Raw genomic sequence first — 27,867 nt, forward strand, 5'->3', positions numbered from 1 at the left:
AATCAAAGCATATTCTAGCTGTGAAAGGGATGTGAGTTTGACGAGGAGAAGTCAAAACTGCCCCAATACCATGGCCCATAGCATTTGATGCCCCATCGAACGTGAGAGTCCATCGCTCCCCTGGTTCGGGTCCCTCATTATCATCTAGTTTCATGATATCTTCATCAGGAAAGTCAAACTTCATTGACTGATACTCTTCTAATGGCTGATGAGCAAGATGATCTGCAAGGACACTTCCTTTGATGGCCTTCTGTGTGACATACTGGATGTCGTATTCTGATAAAAGCATTTGCCATCGAGCTAGCCTTCCTGTAAGAGCCGGTTTTTCAAAGATGTACTTTATCGGGTCCATTTTGGAGATCAATAGAGTAGTGTGAGTCAACATATACTGCCTCAGTCGGCGAGCAGCCCATACCAAAGCACAGCAAGTTTTCTCGAGTAGTGAGTAGCGGGATTCACAATCGGTAAACTTTTTGCTCAGGTAATAAATGGCGCACTCTTTTCGACCAGACTCGTCATGTTGGCCCAGCACACACCCCATTGATCCTTCAAGCACAGTTAAGTACATAAGAAGCGGCCTCCCAGGAACCGGAGGCATAAGGATTGGTGGCTCTTGGAGATACTGCTTGATCTTTTCGAAGGCTTCTTGGCAATGATCATCCCATCGGATATCTTGATTTTTGCGCAGCAGTTTGAAGATGGGTTCACAAGTGTCAGTGAGATGAGAAATGAACCTGGCTATGTAATTCAATCTCCCAAGGAACCCTCGAACTTCTTTTTCATTCTTTGGTGCTGGCATATTCTGTATTGCTCTCACTTTGTCAGGGTCGATCTCAATCCCTCGTTGGCTCACAATGAAACCAAGTAATTTACCAGATCGCACTCCAAAAGTGCACTTGTTTGGATTAAGCCTCAACTTGAATTTACACAAACGGGCAAACAGTTTCTCGAGATATACCAAATGTTCCTCCTCAGTTTGGGATTTTGCAATCATATCGTCGACGTACACCTCAATCTCTTTATGGATCATGTCATGGAAGAGAGTCACCATCGCTCGTTGATATGTTGCACCAGCATTCTTAAGACCAAAAGGCATCACCTTATAACAGTACGTACCCCACGGAGTAGTAAAGGTAGTCTTGGTCATATCTTCAGGAGCCATTTTTATTTGATTATAGCCAGAAAAACCATCCATGAAGGAGAATACCGAATACTGAGCAGTGTTGTCGACTAGCACATCAATATGAGGCAGAGGGAAATCATCCTTCGGACTTGCCCTATTCAAATCTCGGTAGTCAACACACATGCGTACCTTTCCGTCCTTCTTAGGAACAGGTACTATGTTTGCAATCCAAGGAGGATACTCACACACAGATAAGAAACCCGCCTTCAACTGTTTTTCAACTTCCTCCTTGATTTTCAAAGCCATATCAGGTCGAGTTCTTCGTGGTTTCTGCTTTACAGGCGGACATTCTGGTTTGAGCGGTAACCTGTGCATAACTATATCCGTGTCTAAACCAGGCATGTCCTCGTATGACCAGGCGAAGATGTCAACATACTCTCGAAGCAGCTCAATCAACCTTCTCTTCACATCGCTTTGCAAAGCGGCCCCTATCTTGACTTCTCTCTTTGCTTCTTCTGAACCGAGGTTGATGATTTCTATGGCTTCCTGATGTGGCTGAATAGATTTCTCCTCTTGTCTCAAAAGTCTTGCCAATTCCTCAGGGACTTCACAATCTTCCCCACTATCCTCATCAGCTTGGTCAATTGGATTCTCAAGGATATTAAGACGTGGAACTGTAACATTATCATTTTTGATGGAATTCGAGCCGGATCTGCACGATGGATGATTTATGCCTTAGAATGCATCACATAAAAAGAAAGAAAAAGCTTTGCCATTTTTGAAAAAGTTTTTAAAGTAAAAACAAAAATGAAAGAAATGGAACAGTAATTGCATGCGAAAATATGATCTTCATTCAATATTAAACAAATTGAAACAACATGGGGGCCCTTCTTTATACAAGCGGTCAAAATGCTTAGGGCGAAGCATATGACTTATCGAAACAAGAAAATTACATCTCCATAAAAGTGACTCTGGGGATGTCCAAGATAGTCCAATTGTTGAGCTCCCGTCCAGGCGCAGCATGGCAAATGAATCTGGAGAGATCCTCTTCATCATCATCATCCACGGCGAGAACCTGACTTCCAGAACTGGTGCTTGCACTGACGAACACTTGAGAAATGGGGGGAATCACCTTCTTTCCAGGAATTATGCTGAGCTGAGTAGAAGAAGATGGTTGATACCCAAGGCCATACTTGTCTCGCTTCTCATGAACATCAATCAGCTTGCCCCAGGCACTATGGGGAGTGCCAGCTTCTAAGAAGGCCTTAGCATCATTCAGAGACGAGAGGGGTGCTCCGAGTTCCTTCTTATTCTCAACCACGGGGAGTTTATCAACCGACACAATCTCTAATGCCTGAAAAGGTGTCTCTTGTATCTCTCCTTCCACTTCAACATAACGGTATGACGCCAGATTATTGACTATCAAATCCTCTTCACCAGTGATCACAACAATCTTGTCATTCACAACAAATTTCAAACACTGATGGAGGGTAGATGTCACAGCCCCAGCAGCATGGATCCAAGGACGACCCAAGAGGCAAGTGTATGAAGGACGTATATCCATAACATAGAAGGCAATATAGAACATGTGAGGACCAATCAAGACAGGCAGATCAATTTCCCCTTCTACGGACCTTCTAGAACCATCAAACGCTCTGACACTCATAGTGCACGGTCTCATCATAACCCCATCCATACTCAGCTTAAACAAAGTAGTCTTGGGCATCACATTAAGAGAAGAACCTGTATCAATCAGAACTCGAGACAACACCGCATCCAGACACTTGACTGAGATATGCAACGCTTTGTTATGTGCTCTACCCTCAGGTGGAAGTTCATCATCGGAAAAACCCAAACAATTACCAGCAGCAATGTTGGTCACAACCCCTTCAAACTGAGGCACGGTAATGTCTTGAGTTACGTGAGCGGAAGCCAGAACTTTCATCAGAGCATCACGATGAGCTTCAGAATGCACCAAGAGGGACAAGATGGAGGTCTTGGCTTGGGTCTGATCAAGTTGGTCAATCACTTTGTAATCACTCTTCTTAATAATCTTCAAGAGTTGCTCGGCATCTTGTGCATTACGTGTTGCAGGAGGGTCAACAGCAACTTGTTTTCCTTTTGCTTGTGCACTAGCCTCTTTATTGGTCTCTTTAGGAAGCGGAGGAGGGGCAGCAAAGATCCGACCACTACGGGTAATACCACTAGTGCCAGTAATATTTGTGATACTCGAAGTACCCACTGGAGGACAGTCAAACTTCTTCCCTCGAATATACACGGCATTATAACTCCAAGGAACAGCCTTAGAATCATTCACAGGGGAGGGAACAATAGACGAGGTTGAAGGAGTCGAAAGAACTTTTGGAACCTGAATAACCAACGGAGTCCTCGGAGCCTGAATGACCAAGGGAGTACTCGGAGCACGAATGACCAAAGGAGTATTCTGATTCTTCGACACCTCAGCAGGATAGTAAGGTATCTCTAGAGTAGCCACATCTTCGACAGGAACGACCCTTTCCACTCTAAGAACACCTTCATCCATTAGTTTCTGGATTTCTTCTTTCAACCTAGTGCATTCCTCAGGGTTAGAAGAACATTGCAAACAGTAGTCATGTAGCTCACACAAAACCTTTTGTTGCATAAGATATTCTCTGATAACTGCTAGCGGCATCCTTACCTCATTAACATCATTTACTAGGATCTGATCATCACATAACTCAATAGCATTGGTCGCACCAGCATGAGGAGGCATAGGGTTATTCTGCACATTAGGACCAGTAGGAGTGAACGAGATAAGTTTGTCGTCAAGGAGATCCTGAACTTTGTACTTTAATGCTCTACACTTTTCAATAGTATGGCCCGGGGCGCCTGAGTGGAATTCACAGCGAGCATTAGCATCATATCCTGGAGGAAGAGGACTAGGCGGAGGGCCCATTTCACGGAGTTGCACCAACTGACCAGCAAGTAATTGGGGAAGGAGCTGTGCATATGGCATCGGAATTGGATCTATACGCCTATCAGGGTACCTCTGCCTTTGTGGAGCTCTTTGACCTTGAGGCCTAGGATTCTGTTGACGATTCTGAGGAGCAGCAACTTGTGGTTGTGGTACGAAAGGCTGTTGGGGTGCCATCCATGGTTGTGGAAATGCGGCAGCGTATGCCTGAGGGACATATGAACCAGGAACAGCATAAGGCATCGGATAATAAGGAGGTGGAACAGCAGAATATGCAGGAGCTCGGCTTTGGTCAACAGAGGCAGTGCTAGTCTCACCTTCCTTCTTCTTCACAAACCCAGAATACGGCTTCTTACCATTACCACTTGAGTTGCTAGGACTAGTAACACCCTGAATGGTACCAGCTTTTACACAGTTCTCAACCCGTTCACCAATGATGACCACATCCGAGAAGGACGGAGAAGTATTACTAACCATGTGCTGAAGGTATGGCCCTTTCAGAGTACCCATAAACAGATCAATCAATTCTCGGTCAAGAAGAGGAGGTTGAACTCGAGCAGCAAGTTCACGCCACCTCTGGGCATATTCTTTGAAAGATTCTTCAGACTTTTGTGACATATTTTGCAGTTGGGCACGGCTAGGAGCCATAGCAGTATTGTAGTGGTATTGTTTCAAAAAGGCATCAACAAGTCCTCCCCAAGTACTGACATTGGCCCTCTCAAGTTTCATATACCACTCCAACGGAGCTCCTGTGAGACTATCCTGGAAGAAATGCATAAGCAGAGGTTCGTTCTCGGCGTGAGCGGCCATCTTACGACAGTAAGAACGAATGTGAGTTTCTGGGCAAGTAACTCCCTTGTACTTATCAAAATCAGGCACCTTGAATTTCGGTGGAATAACAATTCCAGGTACCAAGCTCAGGGCAGCGGTATCGAAACTCGAAGTTTTAGCAACCTCAACGGCCTTAAGGCGTTCTTCGAGGGCTTGGTACATCTTAGCAGTCTCGGTCAACTCAGTAGTAAGATCATGTTCAAGATCAATAACCTCATGGTGGTCATCCACTACCTTTGCTATACCCTCAACAGGAATCTCCTTAGTTTTTACTCCCCCATCAGCAGAATTGGTAGGAGTATCTTTGATCAACCCAGCAACGCTCTTTCTGAGCTCTTCTTGCCCTTGGACAACGACATGAAGAGTCTCCATAAGTTGGGTCATTCTTTCCCCCATAACATCCATATCCCTACGGAGGGCAGCTTGACTCTGTTCAAATTGATCCATGATTCTCTCGTTGCTCCTGGTGCGGTAAGGATGTAAGAAAGTCAGCTTCGTCGTTGGAAAAGAAATCTGGAATTGGAAGGGACCCCAATTAGAACCTGATAAAAAACCTGAAAAATGCAGTACGATATGAGTGCATGGGTGCATGTGTGCATGTTATATTATTTTCAAGAATTTTCAGCTTTGTCTCGAACCAACACTACAAGATAATGAGAAATAACAAAGCGCAACCAAGATAAACAACCATAATCCATTAATTCCACAACCATGTTTGAAGTACAAAATATTCTGCTCTCATGAGCCAACAATACAGAAAATGGAAATAAGAACCCCATCCAACAAGACTGGTGGTGATTCTATAACAGAACCAATATTAAGCAGGATCTCCCATGTCCAAATGACGGAGTGGGCTATCTCCAATGTTCTTATAGCTCCAAGCCTTCATTTCTTCAAACAGCTTTTTGGTCTCAGCATGGGTTGGTCTTTTAACAACTTCTTGAATCAATAGGTCCTTTCTGAAATGCATGGTCTCCAAGTAACGGCTTCTCAATTCCCAACCTCTGGCTTCCTCTTGAGCTTGAGTATCACTTTGGCCCTTCTCTTCCACTCGACCCTTCAACTTGCGAATCTCTTCATAACACCCCTCAATCCTTGCTTGACGTTCCAGAAGGAGCTTGTCTGCTTTCTTTCGACGGGCTTTCTCTGATTTGGCTATATCAGTCTGGATTTGGAGCCTTTTTGTCAATTCCGCCAACTGATCCTCATAATGCTCTTTGATCTTCCTCTCTTGAATCTTAGTGGACTTGGGATCGACAACCATTCTCGGCCTCTTTTGAGAAGTGCTTCCCTTGGCATACAACTCTTCAAGCTCTATTTCTCTCATTTTCAACTTATGAAGGGCAGAAAGCTTCTCTTGCCTATCAGTATTCATCTTAACTTGCATTGTCTCCATCTGTTCAGTCAATTTCCGATTCTGCTCAACAGTCTCATTATAACGAGGCATGGAGACGATGTTGGGTTGTGCGCCAACAGGAGGGTACAAAGGATCCTTAATAGGGAAAGGCATCCCTTGGGTATTAGCCACAGTTTCGACCCACTTAGTATAGTCTTCATAAGTCGCACAGTCCCTTTGACCAAAATGCTTCTTGTCTCTCCAACAAATGTTCTTCCAGGCTTGTACAGCTTCTACCATCTGCCCATTGTCGGTGACCACATGATAAAAAATGTTCTCAGCTATCTCAGATTGCTCAGGAGGATTGACGAAAGCATATCCATAAGTTCTCCTAGCCAAGACGGGATTATAATTGATCCCACCTCTAATACCCATGAGGGGCACATTATTGAACCTTCCACAACTCATGATAACTTCCCTGTCTTCCAAAGATCTGTTATACCATACAATGTCTTTGGCTCTAAGTCCCATAATCCTTTCAGCCCATTTAGAGGTGTGCCTACTATCGACGAAAGCTCCACGTTCAGGCAAATGCGATCTGAACCAACGGTATAGCAAAGGAGCAAAACATCTGACCAAACCCTTCTTTTGACGGTTCTTTTGATGAACTGAATGATAAACATCCCCCAAGAGTGTAGGAACAGGATTCTGTAGAATGAACAAATGGATTGCACTCATGTCAACAAAATCAGGCACGTTCGGAAACATTAGGATACCATAGATACTTAGAGCCAGGATAGCCCTAAAAGTGTCCCATTCTTTCGCTTCAGCAGCATCACACCCTCTTTTGACCAGGAACTCCATATGAAAACCCTGACATCTTCCTCTCTCGGAAAGATTTGCATCAACAACTGACTTGCTCAAATAAAGAGCCTTGGAGATTTCAATAGAAGTGGGAGCCTCCATGGTGCTATAGTACGGAACTTCCCCTTTCTTGATCGGAACACCAAGGAAAAGAGAATATTCTTCCAATGTGGGAATCAAAAGGTAGTCAGGGAACGTGAAGCAACGGAGAGAAGGGTTGTAGAACTGAAGCAAGGTATGAACTCCTTCTTGCTCGTATTTGGTGAACGGCATCTTGAGGAGACTCAGAATATACCCGTACTTTTCACGGAACCTGGTTGTTTCATCCGGCGTGATCTTCTTAACCAAACACTCGAGAGAATCCAGATTCGGATTTAGAAATGTGTAAGAGATGTTGCGACTACCAGTCTTCAATGGAGGAGCCATGAGTTGGTCGGAGACAAAGCCAAATGTTCCTGAAAATAAATAAACATGCATGTTAAATGATATGGTGGAATGCATTTCATCGGGAGAATCCTAAAGTCCATTCGTAATTGCATATTTTCTTTTCTTTTCTTTTTGTGAAGTAAAATATTCTCTTTTTCTTTTCATTTCCTTTTTCTTTTCTTCTTATTTTGAAGTGGACTTTAGAATTCTCCCCAAATGAAGTGAGGTGGATGCAGTAACATGATGTGTCATGGTGCAATGTGGTGAGAGACTGAGTGCCTCTCGCAATTCTGAATATCTGAGTAACACTGGGTATGACAAGTTCAAAGTTTCGGCTTCAGATTGCAATGTGAAAATCCGGGTATGATGAAGGCTGGTATCCTGTCCCTCCCCAAACTCACGGGTATGGATTCTAGACACGGACAGGTGGTCCCTAATGGTCACCAGGGTCTACAGTTCCCATGGGGTACAAAGTGTTTGAGGCAACAAGCGTGCCAGACACAGTGTTCCATGAAAGAACCTCGCCCAGTTGTGGTACCCCATATTGAACTCATCCATAGCAAGCGCTACGGTAGTCAACATGAGCATCCACGCTAATCCTATGTGTCACTTGGCCTGGGTAGTGGGCCTTTTACCTCAAAACCCCCACCTGCAAAACAGAACAGAAGACCCCAAGGAACACAGAATATAATCCATATGCATGATGTGCAAACAGAAATAAACATGATATGCAAGCAGAGAATAATCATGAAAACATATATACAAGGTATAGACATAAAAACAAGTAAACACCCAGTAAATAAACAAACAAACGCAGGCTAGGATCGACTCACTAAGGAAGGACCAGCAACAGGTCTAGCAACGTCCCCAGCAGAGTCGCCAGCTGTCGCACGCTCGCGAAAAATGAACAGAGTCGCCACCAATATATTTATCCCATAAGGGAAAGGAATATCAGATAACCTACATAGGAAGGAACAAGGTCTTGCGACCAGAGAATCTAGGTACGGGAGTCGGTTACGCAAGGGGAAGGTACTAGCACCCCTCGCGCCCATCGTACTCGATGGTATCCACCTATGTTTGTTTCTATCTAAAGGGTGTGTACTATGTCTATGTCTACATGCGAATGAATGCAAAAGAAATACGGGGAAAAGAAGGAATATTTACAAATGTGTGCTCGTTCAAGCCCCGCGACTTGATGCCTACGTATCCTTTTCAGGAATCAGAGCGCCGTAGTTCGGCTCCAAAGTTTTGTTTGTTTTTGTGTTTTTTAGTTGGGCGGCATTAACGTTCGCGCTCTTGCATAAGGGGACAGCCTAGGATGCAATGGAGCGGAAATAACGGTGCCCTTAAGAAAGCGAGAGAAGAGAGAGAGAGTTTGAGTGTTTCGAGGAAATCCCTTAAGCAAGGGAAACTCGAGTTACTCTTTGGTTTGTGTTTTTTAGAGGTTGGGAACTTACGCCTGAACGGAACCCTTAAGCAAGGGAGCTCCAGGCACTCGAACATCCCTTAAGCAAGGGAAGTTACAAGCTTCCATTCCCTTTTTATTAGTCAAAGTATTTATTAGTCATTTTTTATGAGTTTTCTTGGTGTTTTTTATGGGAGATTTATTCAAGTATTTTTAAATGGATTAAAGTTGAAAAGAAAAAGAAACTAGCCTAAATGAAGGGAATTTCTACCTAATATTATCATGGTTTCTACCTAAAGGTTAGGAATAAAAGAAACATGAAGATTAAAGTCTCAATTGGAAGTCAATAGCGAGTAACACAATGGTGCAAAGCTATACACAAGCATGAAGTAGCAAGTCGAAAACGTAGTACAAAATGAATTAAAAATACTACTATTTTTATGTTGCTTTTATGGTAGAAGTTTTTATGTAAGAAATCCCTAAAAGAATCCAGCAATTAAACTATATAAAAACAACTAAAATCTATTTAGGAAAAAAAAGAATTTTATTATGTTTTATCAACTAAAAAAAAAAAGAAAATATCGATTAAAAAAGCTAAAGTCTATAAGATTTTGATGGAGTCAGGGGGTGTGAACTTGAAGCTAAGGTGGTGAAAAGTAAACTGGGCGCAGGGCCCAAAATCAAGCCCACAAGCAGTTTTTTTATTATTCTTTCAGAAAAAATGGGCCAAGAGGGGGTGTGAATAGCGGACAGGCCCAAGAGCTTATTTTCGTTTTGATCCATTTATTATATTCAGATTTTATTAACAAAATTAATTGAAAAGAAATAGTAAAAAAACAAAAACAAGGCTAGGGTTGCTTCATTCCCAAATTCCTCTTCCAGACTCTCTCGTCTCACGCCCTTCTCTAAACGGCACCGGCGCTACCCTCTCTCAACGCCGCCGCCGCAAAACTCACCTTGGCCACATTACCCAGATGGATCACTTTCTCCGGTTCGCTCTCTCATCTTTCAAATTCTCCAAATTAGTTCTCAATTCAGACTTAACCAGAACGAACCCTAATCTACATCGGTTGAATCAAAACACGCAAGGGAACATCCAGCATATGAAGGATAATGGAGATTCCGAAGCATACCTGGAATTGAAGAACACGCGAATTGAAGGGGAAGCCGAAGAAGAGAATCCAAGCGCGACACTGCGAGATAGACGCAAGGGGATGAACCGATCTTCCCGGTGAGTTCTTGACTTCTTTAGTACGCACTCTTATTCTGTTCTTCTTCTCGAATTCTTCTTTTTCTTTGAGTTTTCTGTTGAGCTGTGTCGTTATTGCGTTGCGATACTGAGTGGCTGAGGGACAACGTAATAGGGGAGTGAGATGGTGAGGCAGGAATGTTGAGCGTTGACGGATTGAGGTTAAGCTCAGGTTTGGTTCAGAGCTTGATGCAGGCTCTAAACAACCTTGGTGGTGAGCTCTGAATGAAGGGAAGGGAATTGAGAGTGTTTGAACTAAGGTTTCACAATCTTTCCTTCAAAGTCTGCAAGCGAGACAATGCTGGAATATGATAGTGCTTATGTGTCAGCTTATGGGTGGGTGGAGTTGGTTTTATAGGACAATGATGGGCAATCATTAGGAATTTTTAGATGTGGGACTCAGGTTTACAACTTGCAATGCTTTTTTCTGATTTTTGAGTGTGGGACTTTGTTTGCAGCATATTTTTTGATTCCTTGAATGTGGGACTTGTTTTAAATTCGATTTTTTGTACTGTGCAGGAGGAATATGGCAAGGTCTTGAGGAATGGACAGGAAGCAAAGCAAGAACACCATTTTGGATCAGTTTGGTAAGTGGTTTTTGAATGGTGAGCTGAATGATGTGAGTCTAAAATGCCTGCTTTGGATATGTAGGTTATGACAGTTAGAGGGTTAGTTAAGGGTATGGCTAGCAATTGGTTAGATGCTGTTATGGTTATAATGCTGCAGGTAGTTTGGTTAATTGTGCAGGGACTTTGAATTGAATGTTGTTCTTGGTTGTGAAGTTGTATGGTTTATGAAGATTAGTTATAAAATTGGTTAGAAGTTTGTAACTGTTTCTGTTACCTGTTTTGATAGTTATGCTAGTTAGGTCATGAAACTGGCAGTTAGTAATTCTACTTAGAATGGCTGGCTGTTTTGAATGTATTTTCAGAATGAATGGAGTTGTTTTGGTAGGGGCAAGTTGGCATAGCATGAAGGTGGTATTGGACTGTTAGTTTGTAATTTTCTGTTTTGGTTTCTATCGAATGTATATTTGTTTTGACAGTATGTGGGTGGTTGTATGGTATATGTGTTATGCAGGGCTGACTTAATGTTAGGATACTGCAGAGTTTATTGCAGGGTTCTGTTCGATTTTAATATGGATGTGCAATATGATGTGTGATAGTTTGTGAGCACTTTGGCATGGATTTTTATATTATAGCTGAATGTATGTGAAAATAGGATGCTGACTGGCAGATTTTTGTGTGAAATGAATGAATATAAGTAAGTGTTAGTATTCGGATATTGTTATTGTCAACAGGTGGGTTAGATGCATATGGTTGTTTTGGTTTTACAGGATGATTTGAAAGAAGTTTGGACTGATATGAATGTTTGCTTTGGGGCTTTATGCAGGTTAGCATCAAGTTTGGAACATGTCATGTGGTTATGGAGAGACTTCAAGCAACTTGAAAATAACCCGATCATGATGCATGAGGAGCAGCTTATGGATGAATATGAATCTGGGGTTTAGAGGGATAGGTGAGGGGTAGCGCGTTGACTTTGGTCAACCGTTTGACCAAAAAGGTCAACAGCTGAATAAAAGTCAGCATAGGTCAAAATGTATCAATTTCTTGTAATCTTTCTCTCTTCCTTCTCTGTACAATAACCACATTGACTTGTAATTGGCTCTTTTCAAGTAATAAAGTCATTTCCCTCCTTATTTGGATTCAGATGTAAATTCTTCTTAATTTCCATATGCTTCATTTGAATAAAATTGAAACTTGCATATTTGAATGAGGTGAAACTGATTCAATCCAAACTCCAGATTGGTATAAGAACTCTTGAATGAAATCCAAAGCATACGACTTGTGTCACGAGCAAAACAAAGTTGAACCTTGTCTCGATTAACAAGTAGCGTCCAATATTGAGAAGAAAACCCAAACACGAGTCATCAAAACCCTTAAGTGGTGACGATTTGCAAACACGACTAAGATATCTCTCAACCACCAAATCCTTAAGAATTTCGAGCATAAGTTCAAAGCTTTTGACTGAAGTCTGCCAGAATGAAGTCACTCCTTAAATGAAGAACAAACCCAGGTGCTGAGCAAAAGCCTCTGATGATCACAAGACCAACCTCTAAGGTTCATCTAATAATCCCAAACACAGAGAGTAGACCTAAAAACCTCAGTTGAACAGATTTGTCTAGCGTTGAAACCATAATCACTGTGAAACCTTAGAACTTTCCATGACCATTGATCCAATGCCTCGGGTGTTTTATTGATTAATGATGCATGTTATGTTAATGCCCTAGTGAAAAGATGATGCACATGAAATGAGAAACCTAAGCCAGATAGAAATAAAGGGGTAGGACAAATTTGGGGTATGACAAGTTCTCATTCGGTTTCGCAGCATTGAATATGCAACCACTACGAGTCATACCTCCAGGCCCAACGATGTTTGTCACTTCCGTATTACTACTAGAATCATATTCCCAAGGGACCGCTTTCATTTTGTCCACCGGATATGGATCTCTGACTGGGATGATCCTAGTGTGTACTTGCGTGGGTATCATCAATGGTGCTTTGGCGCAGGGGATGATTAATGTCTTCCTTGCTCCTGGACTAGGTATTATCAATGGCTCGTTCCTCTCTAGCATGGCCACATACTCCTCCTCGGGATGTTCTTCCAACTGAATTACTCCTTGGTCCACGAGTCTCTGCAGGGTGTTCTTAAAAGCCTCGTTATGTTCTAGGACGAACCCCCTTGCGAGTAGATACCTCTTAAGGGCATCTATAGGGGAACTCCGTTATTGAACTAACTCTTGCTCAGTGACGACCTCGATTGCATTAATTGTGCCATCGTGACGAGGCATGGGATTTGTCTTCACATTAGGTTTGTCGAAAGCAATTGCCCCAGACTCGATTAGGTCTTTAACCTTGTGCCTAAAAGCCCAGCATTTTTCTAACGTGTGTCCAGGAGAATTGGCGTGAAATTCACACCTTTCGTTAGGTATGAAGTTGGGTGTAGCTTTTCCAGGAATCGAAGGTGGCATAGGTCTGAGTTCTACCAATTGCTCGTTCAACAAATATTTTAGTATTTCACTTCTGGAAGTAGGCAAAGGATCGAATTTCCTTTGAGGACCTTGGAACCTGTTTTGTTGAGGTGGGAATGTCATAGGAGGTCTCGACTCTTGGTGCACCACTGCGTTGGTCTCCCCTTCCTTCTTTTTAGCGAAGGTTGAGGTGGGTCTCTTTGAGTGATAAGAGTTAGACGATGCTCCTTGTATCTTCCCATCTTTGATTCCGTCTTCAATTCTTTCTCCGATGACCACTAGATCTGAGAATCCTGAGGATACACTTCCGATCATCTTATCGTAGTATGGTCCTTGTAGAGTTCTCATAAACATGTCAACCAGCTCCTTTTCTAGCAATAGAGATTGGACTCGGGATGCCATTTCTCGCCATCTTTGAGCGTATTCCTTGAATGATTCTTCTTTTTTCTGGGACAAATTTTGTAATTGCATTCGATTGGGTGCCATGTCCAGATTGTACTTGTATTGCTTTAGGAATGTATTAGGAAGGTCATTCCAGCTTCGGATATGTGTCTTTTCCAGTTGCATGTACCATTCAACAGATGCCCCACTTAGACTGTCTTGGAAGAAATGTATCATTAGCTTTTGGTCATTGGCATAAGCAGCCATCTTCCTGACGTACATGCGTAAATGACTCCTTGGGCATGTAAGTCCTTTGTATTTTTCAAAGTTCGGTATCTTGAACTTATGAGGAATAGTCAAATCCGGAACCAAGCTCATTTCATAGGTATCCACATCAAAGACGTCATATCCTTCTACTGCTTTCATCCTTTCTTCTAACGCTTTGATCTGTCCACTATTTCTAGCATTTTCTTCAGAATCAGATTGGGTTTGCTTATGCTGGGGTTCCTGATTTGTTTCATCCACTTCCCCATATTGTAAATCCACGTAATCTTCATCCTTAGGTGGATTATTAACAGGGATGCAAACCGTGCGAGGCGCCTCCTCTTTCTGAGTGGTGGCAATGAATCCCTCACGGGAAGCTTCTCCCTCTTCATGGATTTTGGTAACTCTCTTAGAGGAGTGAGCATTTGATTTGCGAGCGTCGAAGCCCTGGACAAATCCTAATAGCGGGTTGCCATCATTCGGTATCTCCTCATACTGATTCCGAGCTTCCCTAGCCCTTTCCTGTTCATCCCTGATGTCCTTCATGAAACTCAACATCTGAGCCATTCCTCCCTTAATCTCATCTACAGTACCTTTCAACTGAGTTACTTCTTCGCGAAGGGCGGCTTGATTCTGTTCTAGTTGTTCCATAGCTTTCTTCTTCTAAGCACGGGTTTGGTATGGTGGTATGATTGCTTGGTTGCCTTCTCCAATAGTGTGACTGGAGATAAAGATAGTTTTTTTCTCTTTTAATGCTTTGAAAATAAAATATGGTATGCATGATATGAATGTTATGTTTATGCTATGTTCATGTCTTATCCACATTATTATAGTAAATATATATATATATATATATATATATATATATATATATATATTCCCCCTTTTTTTATATATTCTCTTCTTTTTCTTTTTTTCTTCCTTTTTTCATAATTATTTGGTGAATATTATAGGAACGATGAGTAATGCGAAATAAATAAACACACTTTATTAATCAAAAGAAACACCACTTTATTGTTGGTTCACAAATAGGAATAGAAACTAAAATTAAAATGCTAGAAATAAAAGCAACAAGGAAATAAAATAAAATTAAGAACGCTTTTGGACATCTTCTCGGAACTTGTCCACCATATCCCTACAAAGCTCCATAAATTCTTTGACTTCTTTAGGAAGGATGATAGGAGATGATTCCGCCTTTGCCAAGCTCTTTGGAATATCTTGAATCAAATCATTACACAAAAAGACTAGCTTATCATAATTATCGCGACATTTTTCGTAGTCTCCAAGCATCTTAGGAACCATGCTCACATGTTCATATGCCGTAGAAACAATTGTGTATTGTCTCTTCCAATAATCTCCTTCATCCCTTGCAGCCTCACACATCTCCCTTTGCCTTATAAGTAATTGCCTAAGCAAGGCCATAGCCTGAAGTGCTCTGTGGCGCTCATCGGTGCGCTGTAAAAGTGCTTCTTCCGCAGCCAATCTCCTTGTGCGTTCTTCTTGTCCAGAATTGCGGGCTTCTTGAAGATCAAACTTTAGATCCCTTATTTCCACCTCTTGATCTTTAGTTCTATCAGTTAATTCAAAGACTACGGTTTCTAGATTTTTCTCGGATTCCGCTTTATCATGAGAAGCTTTTTCATAATGTCTTTTCCACCTTACAATTTCTAGATTTGCTTGTTCCAACTTCTCATTATATGCCTCTAAATTGTAATTAGCACTTAGAACTCCTTCGGTTGCATGTTTCCTTTTACTTCATTGCCTATCATTATCTTCCTTCATTGCTTGAAGCTCTTGGTTTTTCTCTTTAAAGTCAAAGCGTAGTAGGCTCCTTTCGTTGGTAAGTTGATGTATGTCAAGCTCTAATTTTTCTTTTTCCTTTCGGGACGCCTCCAAGGCAGCCCTGATCCCTTCTACCTCTTCGATGGATAGAGGAACAGGATTAGGAGAATCAGGCTTGTATGCGGGATCCACAACAAAAGGAAGCAAAATCTCTCCAACTCTTTCTCGAACCCAATTAGTATAAGGTTCTCTAGCAATGATGTTCTTTGGCCCAAAACTATTTGCTTGCACATGTCTCCAAGCTTGAATTATTTTCTTTAGAGTCCTTGGTTCCCCTTTTCCGTTGTCATGCAAAAGCAATTCCTCCAATTGTGATTTGGGAGGCTCACAATCCATGGAATGGCCCAGTTGGCGCAATGCTAGAATAGGATTATAATTAATGCATCCTAATGTTCCCATTAAAGGAACATTGCTGAAATCTCCACATTTATAAATAATCTTATCGGAATTTTATTTTTTTGCATACCAAAGGATGGAATCCGCCTTGAGAGCCCTTAATTTTTGGGACCAATCATTTCTAGTCAATTCTTTAATGAAACAACCAGCTTTGTAGAGATGAGAAGTCAACCAAGAGTATAGAAAATGCACACAACAAAATAGCATCCCTTTCTTCTTCTTCACACACCGAGCATGGATGGCATAATAAATATCAGCAAGGATGGTGGGAGTTGGATCCTTATCAAAAATCCTAAAAGAGGTGAAAGCATGAATGGCGGCGGGATCAACATAATCAATATTTTTCGGTAGTAAGACAACACCAAAAATCAAAAGAGCTAATAAATGTCCACAAATGTCCCATTGTTTCCTTAGAGCATACATTAAAGCTTGATTTTCTAAGTAAGATCTTTTGATCCCATGCACATCTCCATCAGTTTTATAATTAGATTTCAATTCTGTAGCGGACAATCCCAAAGCTTTTGCCATACCCGAGAAATCAACTTCTTTACCCACACCAATATAGAATTCCTTCTTTATCCTTGAAAACCCTAACATAGCATCCATTTCTTCCAAAGTTGGAGCCAACTGAAAGTCTTGAAAAGTAAAGCACCTGAGCGGAGGATCATAGAATTGGACCAATGCAGTGATAGCTTCCTCTTGAACTTTTACCTTTAACAAATCCAAAATACCTCCATAACGGGCCACAAATCTATCCAAAGCACTTGATGGTAGTTTTTCCTTTATTATTTTCAGTTTCTTGATATCTGGGGTGGAAACAGCAAAGTGGATAATGGGCTTCTTTGTACTCATCCTTCCTACAAATTCACCAAATAAAATACAATTTTATATTTATATTTTTTTTATTTACTATTTTTCTGTGGATAAGTCATGATAAAATGCATATGATGAATGATGCATGTGCACAAATAAACACAAAAATACAAAAAACAAATATAATAATCACAAATAATATTTCATATTTAATCACATAAACACAAAAGCCCTAGGTTCATAGGTTCGACGTAGCGGCTTTTAGGGAGCCTACCCTTTCCATTGGTATGTCCTAGACACGGGTCTCATGGGGTCGTTCGTAGCCTCCAAGACTTTTTGTCTCTTCGGATTTTAAAACAACTCATTTTATCCAATGAGGTTCGAATTTTTGGGGTAGGTTCTCAGAGAGATCAGCTGACTATCCAGTCCTGCCCTCAACAAAGTCAAGCCTCGTTTTGGACATTTCCGAATATTCAACCCACTCCGAGTGGAGTTATCAATGAGACTCGTAGGCGATTCAAGTCCCCCCTGATCTCAAGGATAACTCCCACACTTAGGTTTTAACACAACATAATAATTACCCAGCAGAGCATATAATATAGCAATTATGCAATTAAATACAAATATCAAAGCAAATAGAATATTTTTAGGGACAATTAAAAAAAATAAAAAATGAAAAACAAACAATTAAGAAAAACAAACACAAACCCTAAAAATGGCAAATTAGCCAAACCCTAATACTTTGCCAAACCTAAACCCTGCCAAAACCTAAAACCTATAGGAGCATAGTATTCACCAATTTTAGTTTTCCCCAGCAGAGTTGCCAGCTGTAGCAACCTGCCTAAAAATTAAATTATAGAGTCGCCACCTATTCTACCAAGGCGAATAGGAAACCTCGCACAAATATAAAGATTCAAGGTAAGATACTATTTCAGGTCGAGGGAAGGTGTTAGGCACCCTAAACCCTTTCCTAAGGTTTGCATTGTAGAGGCAAGGCTTGTGGCAAAAAGATAAAGAAAGATGACAAACAGGGTTAAAGCAAACAATTATCATAATTAAAGGTTTATAATTTAAATCGGGAAAAATGAGATTTATGGGGGAGGGGGACTCGCCTTGCTGCCAAGTGCCTACGTATCTCCTTAGGGAGAATCAGAGTCAACGTAGTTCGGGGACAGGGTTGTACGCCATTGAATTAGAGTTTGATCTGAGATGGTTGAAAAATTGCTTCAAGGCTTTTGAAATAGCCTATGATAGTTAGGAAATTGAAAGGTTTGTTGGGAAGTGTTTTTTAGAGTTTGGTCGTACAACCCTGATTTTAATTTGTACTATTAACCGCGATAATCGATTGATTCAATTACCATAGTTAACAGATTAGTAGTTAGATCGTTACCAATTTTAATCGATTGATTCGATTATCACTAATAATGAATTATAGTATTTTTTTAATAATTTTTATGAATTGATTTGCATCGTTACCCCTCGTAATCGATTGATTCGATTAAAAAGAACAACGAATTAGAATGAGAAAAAAAATTAAATAAAAAGTTAATCATCGCAACTAATAAAATAGTTGAAACCATTTAACCAAATAGAGATTGATAGCATTTTAATTAAATAACATTTTAACTAAAATCATTATTGACCATAGCGATTAATTGATTTAATCGGCACGAACAATAAATAATGACCTTTTAATATAAATATCAAATATTAATTTATTTATAAAAATGAATTATTATTATTATATAAGTAAATATTTAAATAGAATTTAAATAAAACATATGGGTTAATTAAAGTAATTTTAGTTTATTAGGGTTTTGATTCAGTGTGGTTGATTTGAGGGTACATGGTATAAGGAACACATTCTGGGCATTAGATCTAAGGGGCTGATGAGTCAAGGGGTTAGATATGAGGGCGCACGAGGGACTATGGCAACACAAGCACATGGGATTATATGAGAAAATTCAGGGAAAAAATATATAAAGGGCCAGGGATCGAACCCTGGACCCTTGGGGCAGCCACAAACGTGTGTGCCAACTCAGCCATGGCCATGATGTGTTAACAAAATAACATGTAATAATTATATAAAAAAACAAACGCACTACAAGACGAAGCGCGCGAAAGTTCAAAATGGCTAATCAGATGAGGACACCTCATCATCTTCTTCAAAGGGCCTGTAAAACCTGCACGTTTTGCTACGACTTAGCTACGATTTTGTTCGTAGCAACGATGACCTGCAAAAATTGCGAATAGCACATACATGCGTATAAATATGGTGCGACCCCTTCAATCCCCTCGTTTACCTCATACGAACCCAATCACACCCTCCCTTTGACCTAATTTCACCTCTACAAGAAACCCCTAATTTAAACCCTAAAAACTTAAATCGTTCTTCAATGGCCGATCATACATATCATGCCCAGAAATCCAATTAATGATTCACAAACATTCACAGCATCCATAATAATCAGAATACACCATTTAAAACCTATGAGAATGCATGAAACAGTCTAATCGAACCAAGTTTTAAAGTCACATACCTCGACCAATTGCAGATTATTCTAGGGGTATTGAAGTTGTGCAATGATCCAGATAGACTCAGAGTGCTCCAAGGAACGTGCAGCAGTGTTTAGATCTCTTTGAAACTCTTCCAATTCTTGAAACCGAAATTGAGTTTTCTTGGAGATTTTTGTGTTCTTGTCAACTCTTCTCAAGCCAGAAATTTCAACCCTTATTCATGTGGTATATGTGAGGTACTTATAGGCAACGAGTTAGGTCAATAAAATTGTCCAAAACCTCACTTGAATCCAATCTTTCAATATTGAGAAATTTGATTAGAAATTTGATTGGAAACTTTCTAACTTTGTCTAAATCTTCTATTAATTCCTTCCCAATTAATATACCACAAAAATAGATTATAATTCTGTCATAATTGTGATTGGAAATAGTCAATATGAATCTTTTTCACATAATACTTGATTTTCTTCAATTATATTATTTTAAATCATTTTTAAATGAAATAAAAATCATATAAAAAATAAATAAAAGGTGAAATTCGTGGAATATGGTTTGGATAACTTGTGGGTCAAGTTTGAGTCATAAAATATAGGCCCACTTGCAAGAAATTCAATTTGGACCTCCTTTATTTCACATTTGGCCTTCTAAAATTACCCAACTTTGACCAAGCATATCTCACTCAATTTTTAAGCTATGAGGGAGTTCTAAGACTTTTTAGAATCCTCAAGAGGTCCTCTATAAGCCACTTTGGAACATATTTTTCATTTGGAGCTTTTATCTTGATCATATCCCCTTTGACAAAAAACTGCTTTTGAAGGAGTCCTGAAAATGACCTGTAATCTTTTGCATTATACCTCTCAAATGAAGCATTTCTAGACTTGGCTTGTGAGTGACAAAGTTGTAGAGAATCCAATTTTCTTCAAAATAGGCTTTGAGTGGGGAATTTTTGATGTTCCATGTGAAAGTTATGGTCAGTCAAAGTTGAGTTGACTTTTTCCTAGAGAAACCCTAATTTGAACCTTTTTGCATTTGTTCATCTCTTAGTTTCTACTGATAAATCATGATCAAATTTTGATCAAATTATTGATATACACTTATATACTTGATATTTGACCAATGATCAGAGGTTTGGACCATGCTTTGATTGGTTGACTTTTAGGTTTAATTAGTTGACTATGAACCTTGGAGTTTGTTTGAGCAGGTAACTTTTGGAGTTGAGCTTTGATCTTTGCCATAGGGTTATATTAGGGCATTATGAACCATAGGATCTTGATTGGGACCCTTATCTTATTGACCTTTTCAAGAGAACCTCAAACCCTAGCCTTAGGAGACTCTTGACTTATGGGATGTTATTTGGATAGAACCCTAATTGTAGATGAGATGAAGAGGCAAATTTTGGGGTATGACAGGATCATCTCTTGATCAAAAGTCAACCTTCCAAGTGAATTAGGTCAAAAACCCTAATTTTGGACCAGATAAAATTGGGAGTTGTTAAACTTGAATTGAAGTACATCTTGGCTTAGAAATTGATGTGGGAATCATTTGAAGATTATTGAGCTCTTTGAATCATATTTTTGAAGCTTAAGAGTCTTCACAAGTGAAAACCTTGATTTCAGTCCCTGATGAACTTAAAACCCTAATTTGGTGCCTTTGAGGGACTTGAGGGTTGATGCCCTGAGATTGGAGATCATCTGTAGATGAATGAAACATATTGAGCCCTATGATTATGTTGAGGATAATTTCCATCTTTGATTGATCCTTTACCTGAATTTCCTGGCTTGGAACCCTAATCCGAGTACTTGGTGAACAAGCGACTACTCTGCGTATCTGTTTTGAGTTGATGTAGTATGGAAGATGCCATATGATGTGACATATTGGGGGGTCAAAATTTTGGGTATGACATACCGAAAACTAAAATTTTCCCTTTAGTTTATCCTTACGAATAAACATGAGTAGTGATAGAATAATTACCTCTTATGGTGATTAACAACTTTGATGCATAAATTGGAGGATTGATCATGAGCCTCAATGAAGAACAATGCCTCTACTCAATCCACACGAATAGACAACCTTCAGTATTAGTGCTAGCTGCTACGAATGAAGGCTTTGAGTGAGAGAGAATGAGAGAGAAATACGTCTAGGGTTTCACAAACTTTATTTCAACAAGTAACATAGCTTATGCACCAGGGTTATATTTATAGAACCACTCATGTGGGTTGCAAGCTAAAAAGCCCAACTTAAGTGCACCAGATAATAAAAATAATATTATTATTATAATAAACATATTTTAGTATTAATAAATTTTATACCTATTATAAAATAATAATAATAATAATAATAATATTAACTATTATTATATTATATGATGTTCCAGATTTCACTTAAGTGCATCGTACCTTACGGTGTTCCATAATTCTCACAAGTACATTGTACCTTACATTGTTACTTATATATTCTATCTCTCATCAATTTGTCCTTATGTGTGTGACCCTGTAGTTTCTCGCGATGTTGACAATTATATCAAATCAAACATTTAACATAATAAACAGCGAGCGGTATCTAGCAACACATCACTGCTACCCAAGTCACAAAAATGTCATGTGATTTGACAAAAAATTTCCGTGATAATGTTTGTGTGTACATTTACCCTTTTTCCTTCATGTCTACATTGAAAAAAAGGTATAGACTGTGTCACCCTTGTCCATTTTAATATTTGGCCCTTAGACATTTTCCTGTTATGCGGATGGACAAATTCTATCTAGGTCACTCATGTCCCTTATCATTCTTTGTGGAGTACCCATTAATTGCCTTTATTGTCATCTAGTTGTGGACAATATTAGATTAATAATAAAGTACTCAACTCTACACCTAACGTCTATAATGGTTGTGGGTCAAAGGTGGTATTCACCACTATCACCATGAAAATAACTTATGACACTTTGCATAATATTCTATGTAGTACTCTCTTAGTGGGTCAATCCAGTATAAATATTACTCCTAATACTTTTATAGCTTTAATGTTATCCCACTTCACAAGAAAGCTCGACTACAGATATTTTAAGAATAGATTTTTATGTTTAATGAAATCTCATGATTAAGTCACCCTTAACATTTCCTTAAACGGACTGCTATTCTAGGGATTTTATTATTTTTGAAAAACAAACATAATAAACAAATTCCTTTTAATTATTATTGAATAATTCGATACAAGTACCAAAACTATTGGAATCTAGGGCTTACACTAATAGAGGACACATCGTGAATAGAGGAGAGTCTTTCTACAAAGGTGTATTTAACCTCATAATGCTCAAAAGTCATGCCATAGGGAGCAAAGAAGCCGATGGCTTGAGAAATTGAATTTGGAGAGATGACGATGAGGTAACCAAAAACTTGGGAACAAATAGATTGCCCATGAACACCAATTAAAGCATATTTCCATAATTCCTTGACCAAGATAGGATAAATTGGTCCATGCAGCATAGCAAATTAACCATTAGCATAAGGTTGGAGAAGTTAACGAACTTCGTGAATAACTTCAAGAATTTCTTCATTGCCAGCAAAGGTTTTGGAAGCCATGAGAGAAGAGAAAAAACGAAGGGGTGAAAAGAAAAAGAAGACTGATGAAGGAATGAAAAAGAAGGAAAAAATAAGGACAGTTATAGGAGGGGAGAAAACGTAATTGACAAGAGAAATGATCTTGTTATGTAACATATCAACCTTAAAAAGCTCAAAGCAATAAAGAAGGATTTTGAAATGAAAGAGAATAAAAAGGACCATAATTTCAAAGAAAATTGTCAGAAATAAACGCAAAAAGACAAAAGAAAAAATAATTAGGAAGGTCGTGCTTATTTAGATTTATTCTCAATTAAAGTGTGTCTCAGTAATTCCATTCATAAACATATAGGGTAGGAATAAAATTATTTCTAACTATTCTCACAAACATTTCCCACTGCTCGAGGTTATGTACAAATAAATTGATATGATATAGGTGATAGAAGTCAAATCATATACCCTTATTTGAGAACCCATGAGTTAATGTTCTCAGAGTCAAGAATACCAACAAGTTTCTTGTAACACCCACTTTCTAAACCCCAAATATACATATATATTCATAGAGTAAAATATAATGCATACAATAATGGGTGTCACATGTCGATTCCAATACAATTGAAAACCAATCATAAACATACAATTACATGCACCTGATCAAATTATAACACATATTGAACTTCATGGTATCTCAAGTATGCATATCGCAACGGAATAATATTTTCTCAAGCATTTCAATGATTATATCCATTACTATAATTATCTACCAACATAAAGCCATTATCCTATCATAAATGTGTCATATGAATTCAAATATCGACACCAAGGCCACTTAACATAATATATCCAATACAATGTTAAAATAAGATAGATAGAACAATATCTTAAACATGAGTTCAAATACCCCCCGTTTTACATGATGAAAGCATTGACTCAATACCTAACGAAACAAAAAATAAACGATACGCTCCTCGGCTAAATCCTCGTGCAAGCACAGTACTCGTTGGAACCTGCGTGATGTCGCATTGAACATCATTAAAAAAAAGGGTGAGAATTCACATCATAATGAATACATAATATATATATATATATATATATATATATATATATATATATATATATATATATATATATATATATATATATATATATATATATATATATATATAGAGAGAGAGAGAGAGAGAGAGGGGATCATTTAACACCGGTGTCAAAGTATTAATTTTGACATCAAATCCTATCCCTTTAGTCTTAACAATTAGAAGGTTAGGATATATTTCCTTCAAAAACTCATGTGTTAGTTATAAGTAAATGTATCTTAACCTTTAGATTAATAATAATAGACGGATAGGATTTGGTGTCAAAATTATTACTTTGACACCGGTGTCAAATGATCCCTTCTCATATATATATATATATATATATATATATATATATATATATATATATATATATATATATATTACACCACAATCCAACAAATTCGTCACAAATAAAAATTTAATAAATTCTACAATTATTGCACATAACACAAATCTCCAATTATCACATAAGCACACATTAGTCCAAATATCACATAGCAAAATCAATGTGACTCCAAATACAATTATTGCGACTCATGCATGTGGTACCATGTAAACATCAAGCTCACCGCTCCCGATTCCATATTCAAGAACCAAAGCCACGCTTCCGATCCGGACAAGACCAAATCCCTCAAATATGAACATATAGTCCACCGCTTCCAATCCACATAGAAACAAAGCCAAGCCTCTATTTCCACACAAGGATCAAAGCCAACCGAAGTAACATCACCCCCTGAATGCATGTGCAACAAGACCCACAATATATGCAATTAATATTATCACACAACCTTAATTATCCAAGCATATCATAATAATTTGCACAATTCGAATTATCCACCAAAACATTGCACAACATGCATACATAACCAATAAAGCATTCACACAACATTTATCAAATCACAAAGAACATATGGCATACAAGCCAATCAATGTCATTTTCAACAGTCACCAAAACAACATATACATTCACTAAATTCAATGTATACATACAATTACCCAAACGTATGCAATTAATATTTATCCATATAATCTTAACATTCAAGCATATCACCATGATTCAACATATTGAATTTTCCACCAATTGTACAACATACATTCAACATGTAAACAACAACAGTAATGCATTCAAATAGCATTCAAATAGCATTCATTAATACATATCCATATATAACTTTAATTTATGACATACGCATACATAAATACATGTCATTTATACAACCACATCAATTTAAATCTTCCAATGCCAACAAACCTATTTCTATCATCAAGGTTACTGCATTATCTTCCTAACGCTTCGAATGGCACGCAAAATAGATTTACGATTCAAAAGCTACGGCATTTTACAAAATCTGTCAAAATTGGATAACCTGCGCGTCCACTCAGGCCGACCCATGAGTCGAAGCTTACCCTGCAGCGGTCGACTAATAACCTACAGTGGTCGACTGCTTGCTGAAAAATATATATTCTCGCCTTTGCGGGTCAACTCAGGCCGACCCTACCTTCTGTAACGGTCGACTCATGTTGCATAAAAACCCAAAAATCACCATTTTTCTTCCCTATTCCCTTCACACAACAACCACTAACCCACGTACAATGTATACATTAATTGACAGCAAACCCTAACATGATTCAAAACAACCATTTCATGGTTCAACACAAACCCTAACATTTTGAAAATTATGAATATAGAGAGATGAAGAACCAAGCATTCCACTACCCATTGCATACATATATACCCATAATAATGAGGATACTCCCCCTTACCTTAGGTTAGATCTCTTTATTCTTCTAGGTTCATCTCTCCCCTCTTTCTCTTCCCTTCTCTTAAGCTCTCTCTTTTCTCTTCTTTTTCCAAAATGAATGTTATGTCTCTAAAACCCTATTTTCCTTGCTCTCTTTCTCTTAAGTTAATGGACTTAGTAACACACTCACTCATATTATTTCTATTCTCAATTATTAGGCCTAATTAGCTATTATCTCATTATTCTAGTAATAATATGATAACTCAATTAGCATAATAACACACAATTAAATAATAATCATACCAAATAATAATTATATAATTATACTAATAATAAAATATCTATTTAATAAGTAAAATAGAAAATCAGTATGTTACATTTCTAACTAGAGATATTTCAGACCAAGACACCTAACTTGTAAAAGTATCTTTGACAAAAAAACAAGCTTGCATAATATCAGTATCTTATTTTTCACAGAAGCAGATAACACATATAGTCAAGATTCATTCTGGACAAAACTCCATTTTCAAGTGTTTTAGAATAAACAGAAATCTATCTTCAGCAAAGGATTTTGTAAAGATATCAACTCATTAATGGTCTGTATCTATAAATTTTAAATGAACTTTCCCTTCCTGAACATGATCTCTAATGAAGTGATGATTGATTTCTATGTGTTTAGCTCTTGAGTGTAAAATAGGATTCTTACTTAAGCATAAAGTAGCAGCATTATCACAAAAGATAAGAATGTTACTTTCGTATATCTGAAAGTTTTCAACTTGACTCTTCATTTAGAGCATTTGAGTATTGCACAGTGATGTTGATATATATATATATATATATATATATATATATATATATATATATATATATATATATATATATATATATATATATATATATATATATATATATATATATATATATATATATATATATATATATATATATATATATATATATATATATATATTTGGCTTCATCACCAGATAATGCAATAGTTGATTGTTTCCAAAAGTGCTTTTGCATTCAATTCTATCTCCTGCATAGTCTGCATCACAAAAACCCGATAGCTTGTATTATGATTCTTTCTTATAAATCAATCCAAGGTTAGTTGTTCCTTTCATATACCTTATGATTCTCTTAACAATTGTTATGTGAGTTTCCCTTGGATCTGATTGAAAACGAGCACATACACATACATCGAATAAGATATATGGACGAGAAGCATTCAAATATAGAAGAGAGCCTATCATACCACGATACATCTTCTGACAAACCTTTGTGCTTACTTCTTCCTTTTCAAGAATGTAAGTAGGATGCATACGAGTGTTTGCATGTTTGCTATTTGTCATATCAAATTTCTTTAGGAGTTCTTTTGTATACTTGCTTTGATGAATGTATGCAACTTCTAGAGTCTGATTGATTTGTATACCCAGAAAATACTTTAATTTTTGCATCAAGCTCATTTTAAATTCAACCTGCATTAGCTGAAGTGGTGTAAATCGCAAGTATACGAATCACGTCAGAGTAATACAAAAGATTATCATTCCCACAAAGACCAAATATCAATCTATCGATTTCTATTGTTAAGGTGTTTATCTAAGGCGAATCAAATCAATATTTGAGTGCATAAAATGAAAGAAAGTAAAAAGTTATGTAAATTCGGGTAAAAGAACATGCTCGAATGTAATTCACATAAGTCGGATAATACTGCATTAGTCTCTAAATAGAATTATTTATGGGGCAATATTTTCTACTCTTGAAAAGGATCAACTTAATGAGAACTTGTCGCTTTCGTGTACTAAGAACCAAACTTACCCTCTAATTAATGCCTTTCATTGTCACTTATAAAAGGTTCTTATTGCGTTAAAGTAGTAAGTTTATTTTTAAGAAATTGATTTCTTAGCTTAGTGAAATTTGTTTTCACTTGAAATATTTAACTTAAAAGAGGTTCATGGGTTTCGAAAATAGTTTCAAAATAGTTTTCTAAAAGTGTTAAAGATTCCTAGGTAACTAGCCAAAATGCTTTCACCCTTTTTGAATAGTAAAAAATTAACCAAGTT

The 27,867-nt window shown here is 38.2% G+C and overlaps 1 protein-coding gene across 1 annotated transcript; it reads right to left on the bottom strand.

The window, feature by feature from the left end:
* Positions 1-5,518: 5,518 nt before the first annotated feature.
* Positions 5,519-7,533, bottom strand: LOC131649236 (uncharacterized). Its single transcript, XM_058918997.1, has 3 exons — positions 6,289-7,533; positions 5,807-6,198; positions 5,519-5,639 (listed from the first exon to the last, which is right to left on the bottom strand). Exons 1-3 carry the CDS (start codon positions 7,531-7,533, stop codon positions 5,519-5,521), a joined length of 1,758 nt encoding a protein of 585 aa, XP_058774980.1.
* Positions 7,534-27,867: the final 20,334 nt, after the last annotated feature.

This window comes from Vicia villosa, linkage group LG2 (genome assembly GCF_029867415.1).
Source record: "Vicia villosa cultivar HV-30 ecotype Madison, WI linkage group LG2, Vvil1.0, whole genome shotgun sequence".
NCBI lineage: Eukaryota > Viridiplantae > Streptophyta > Magnoliopsida > Fabales > Fabaceae > Vicia > Vicia villosa.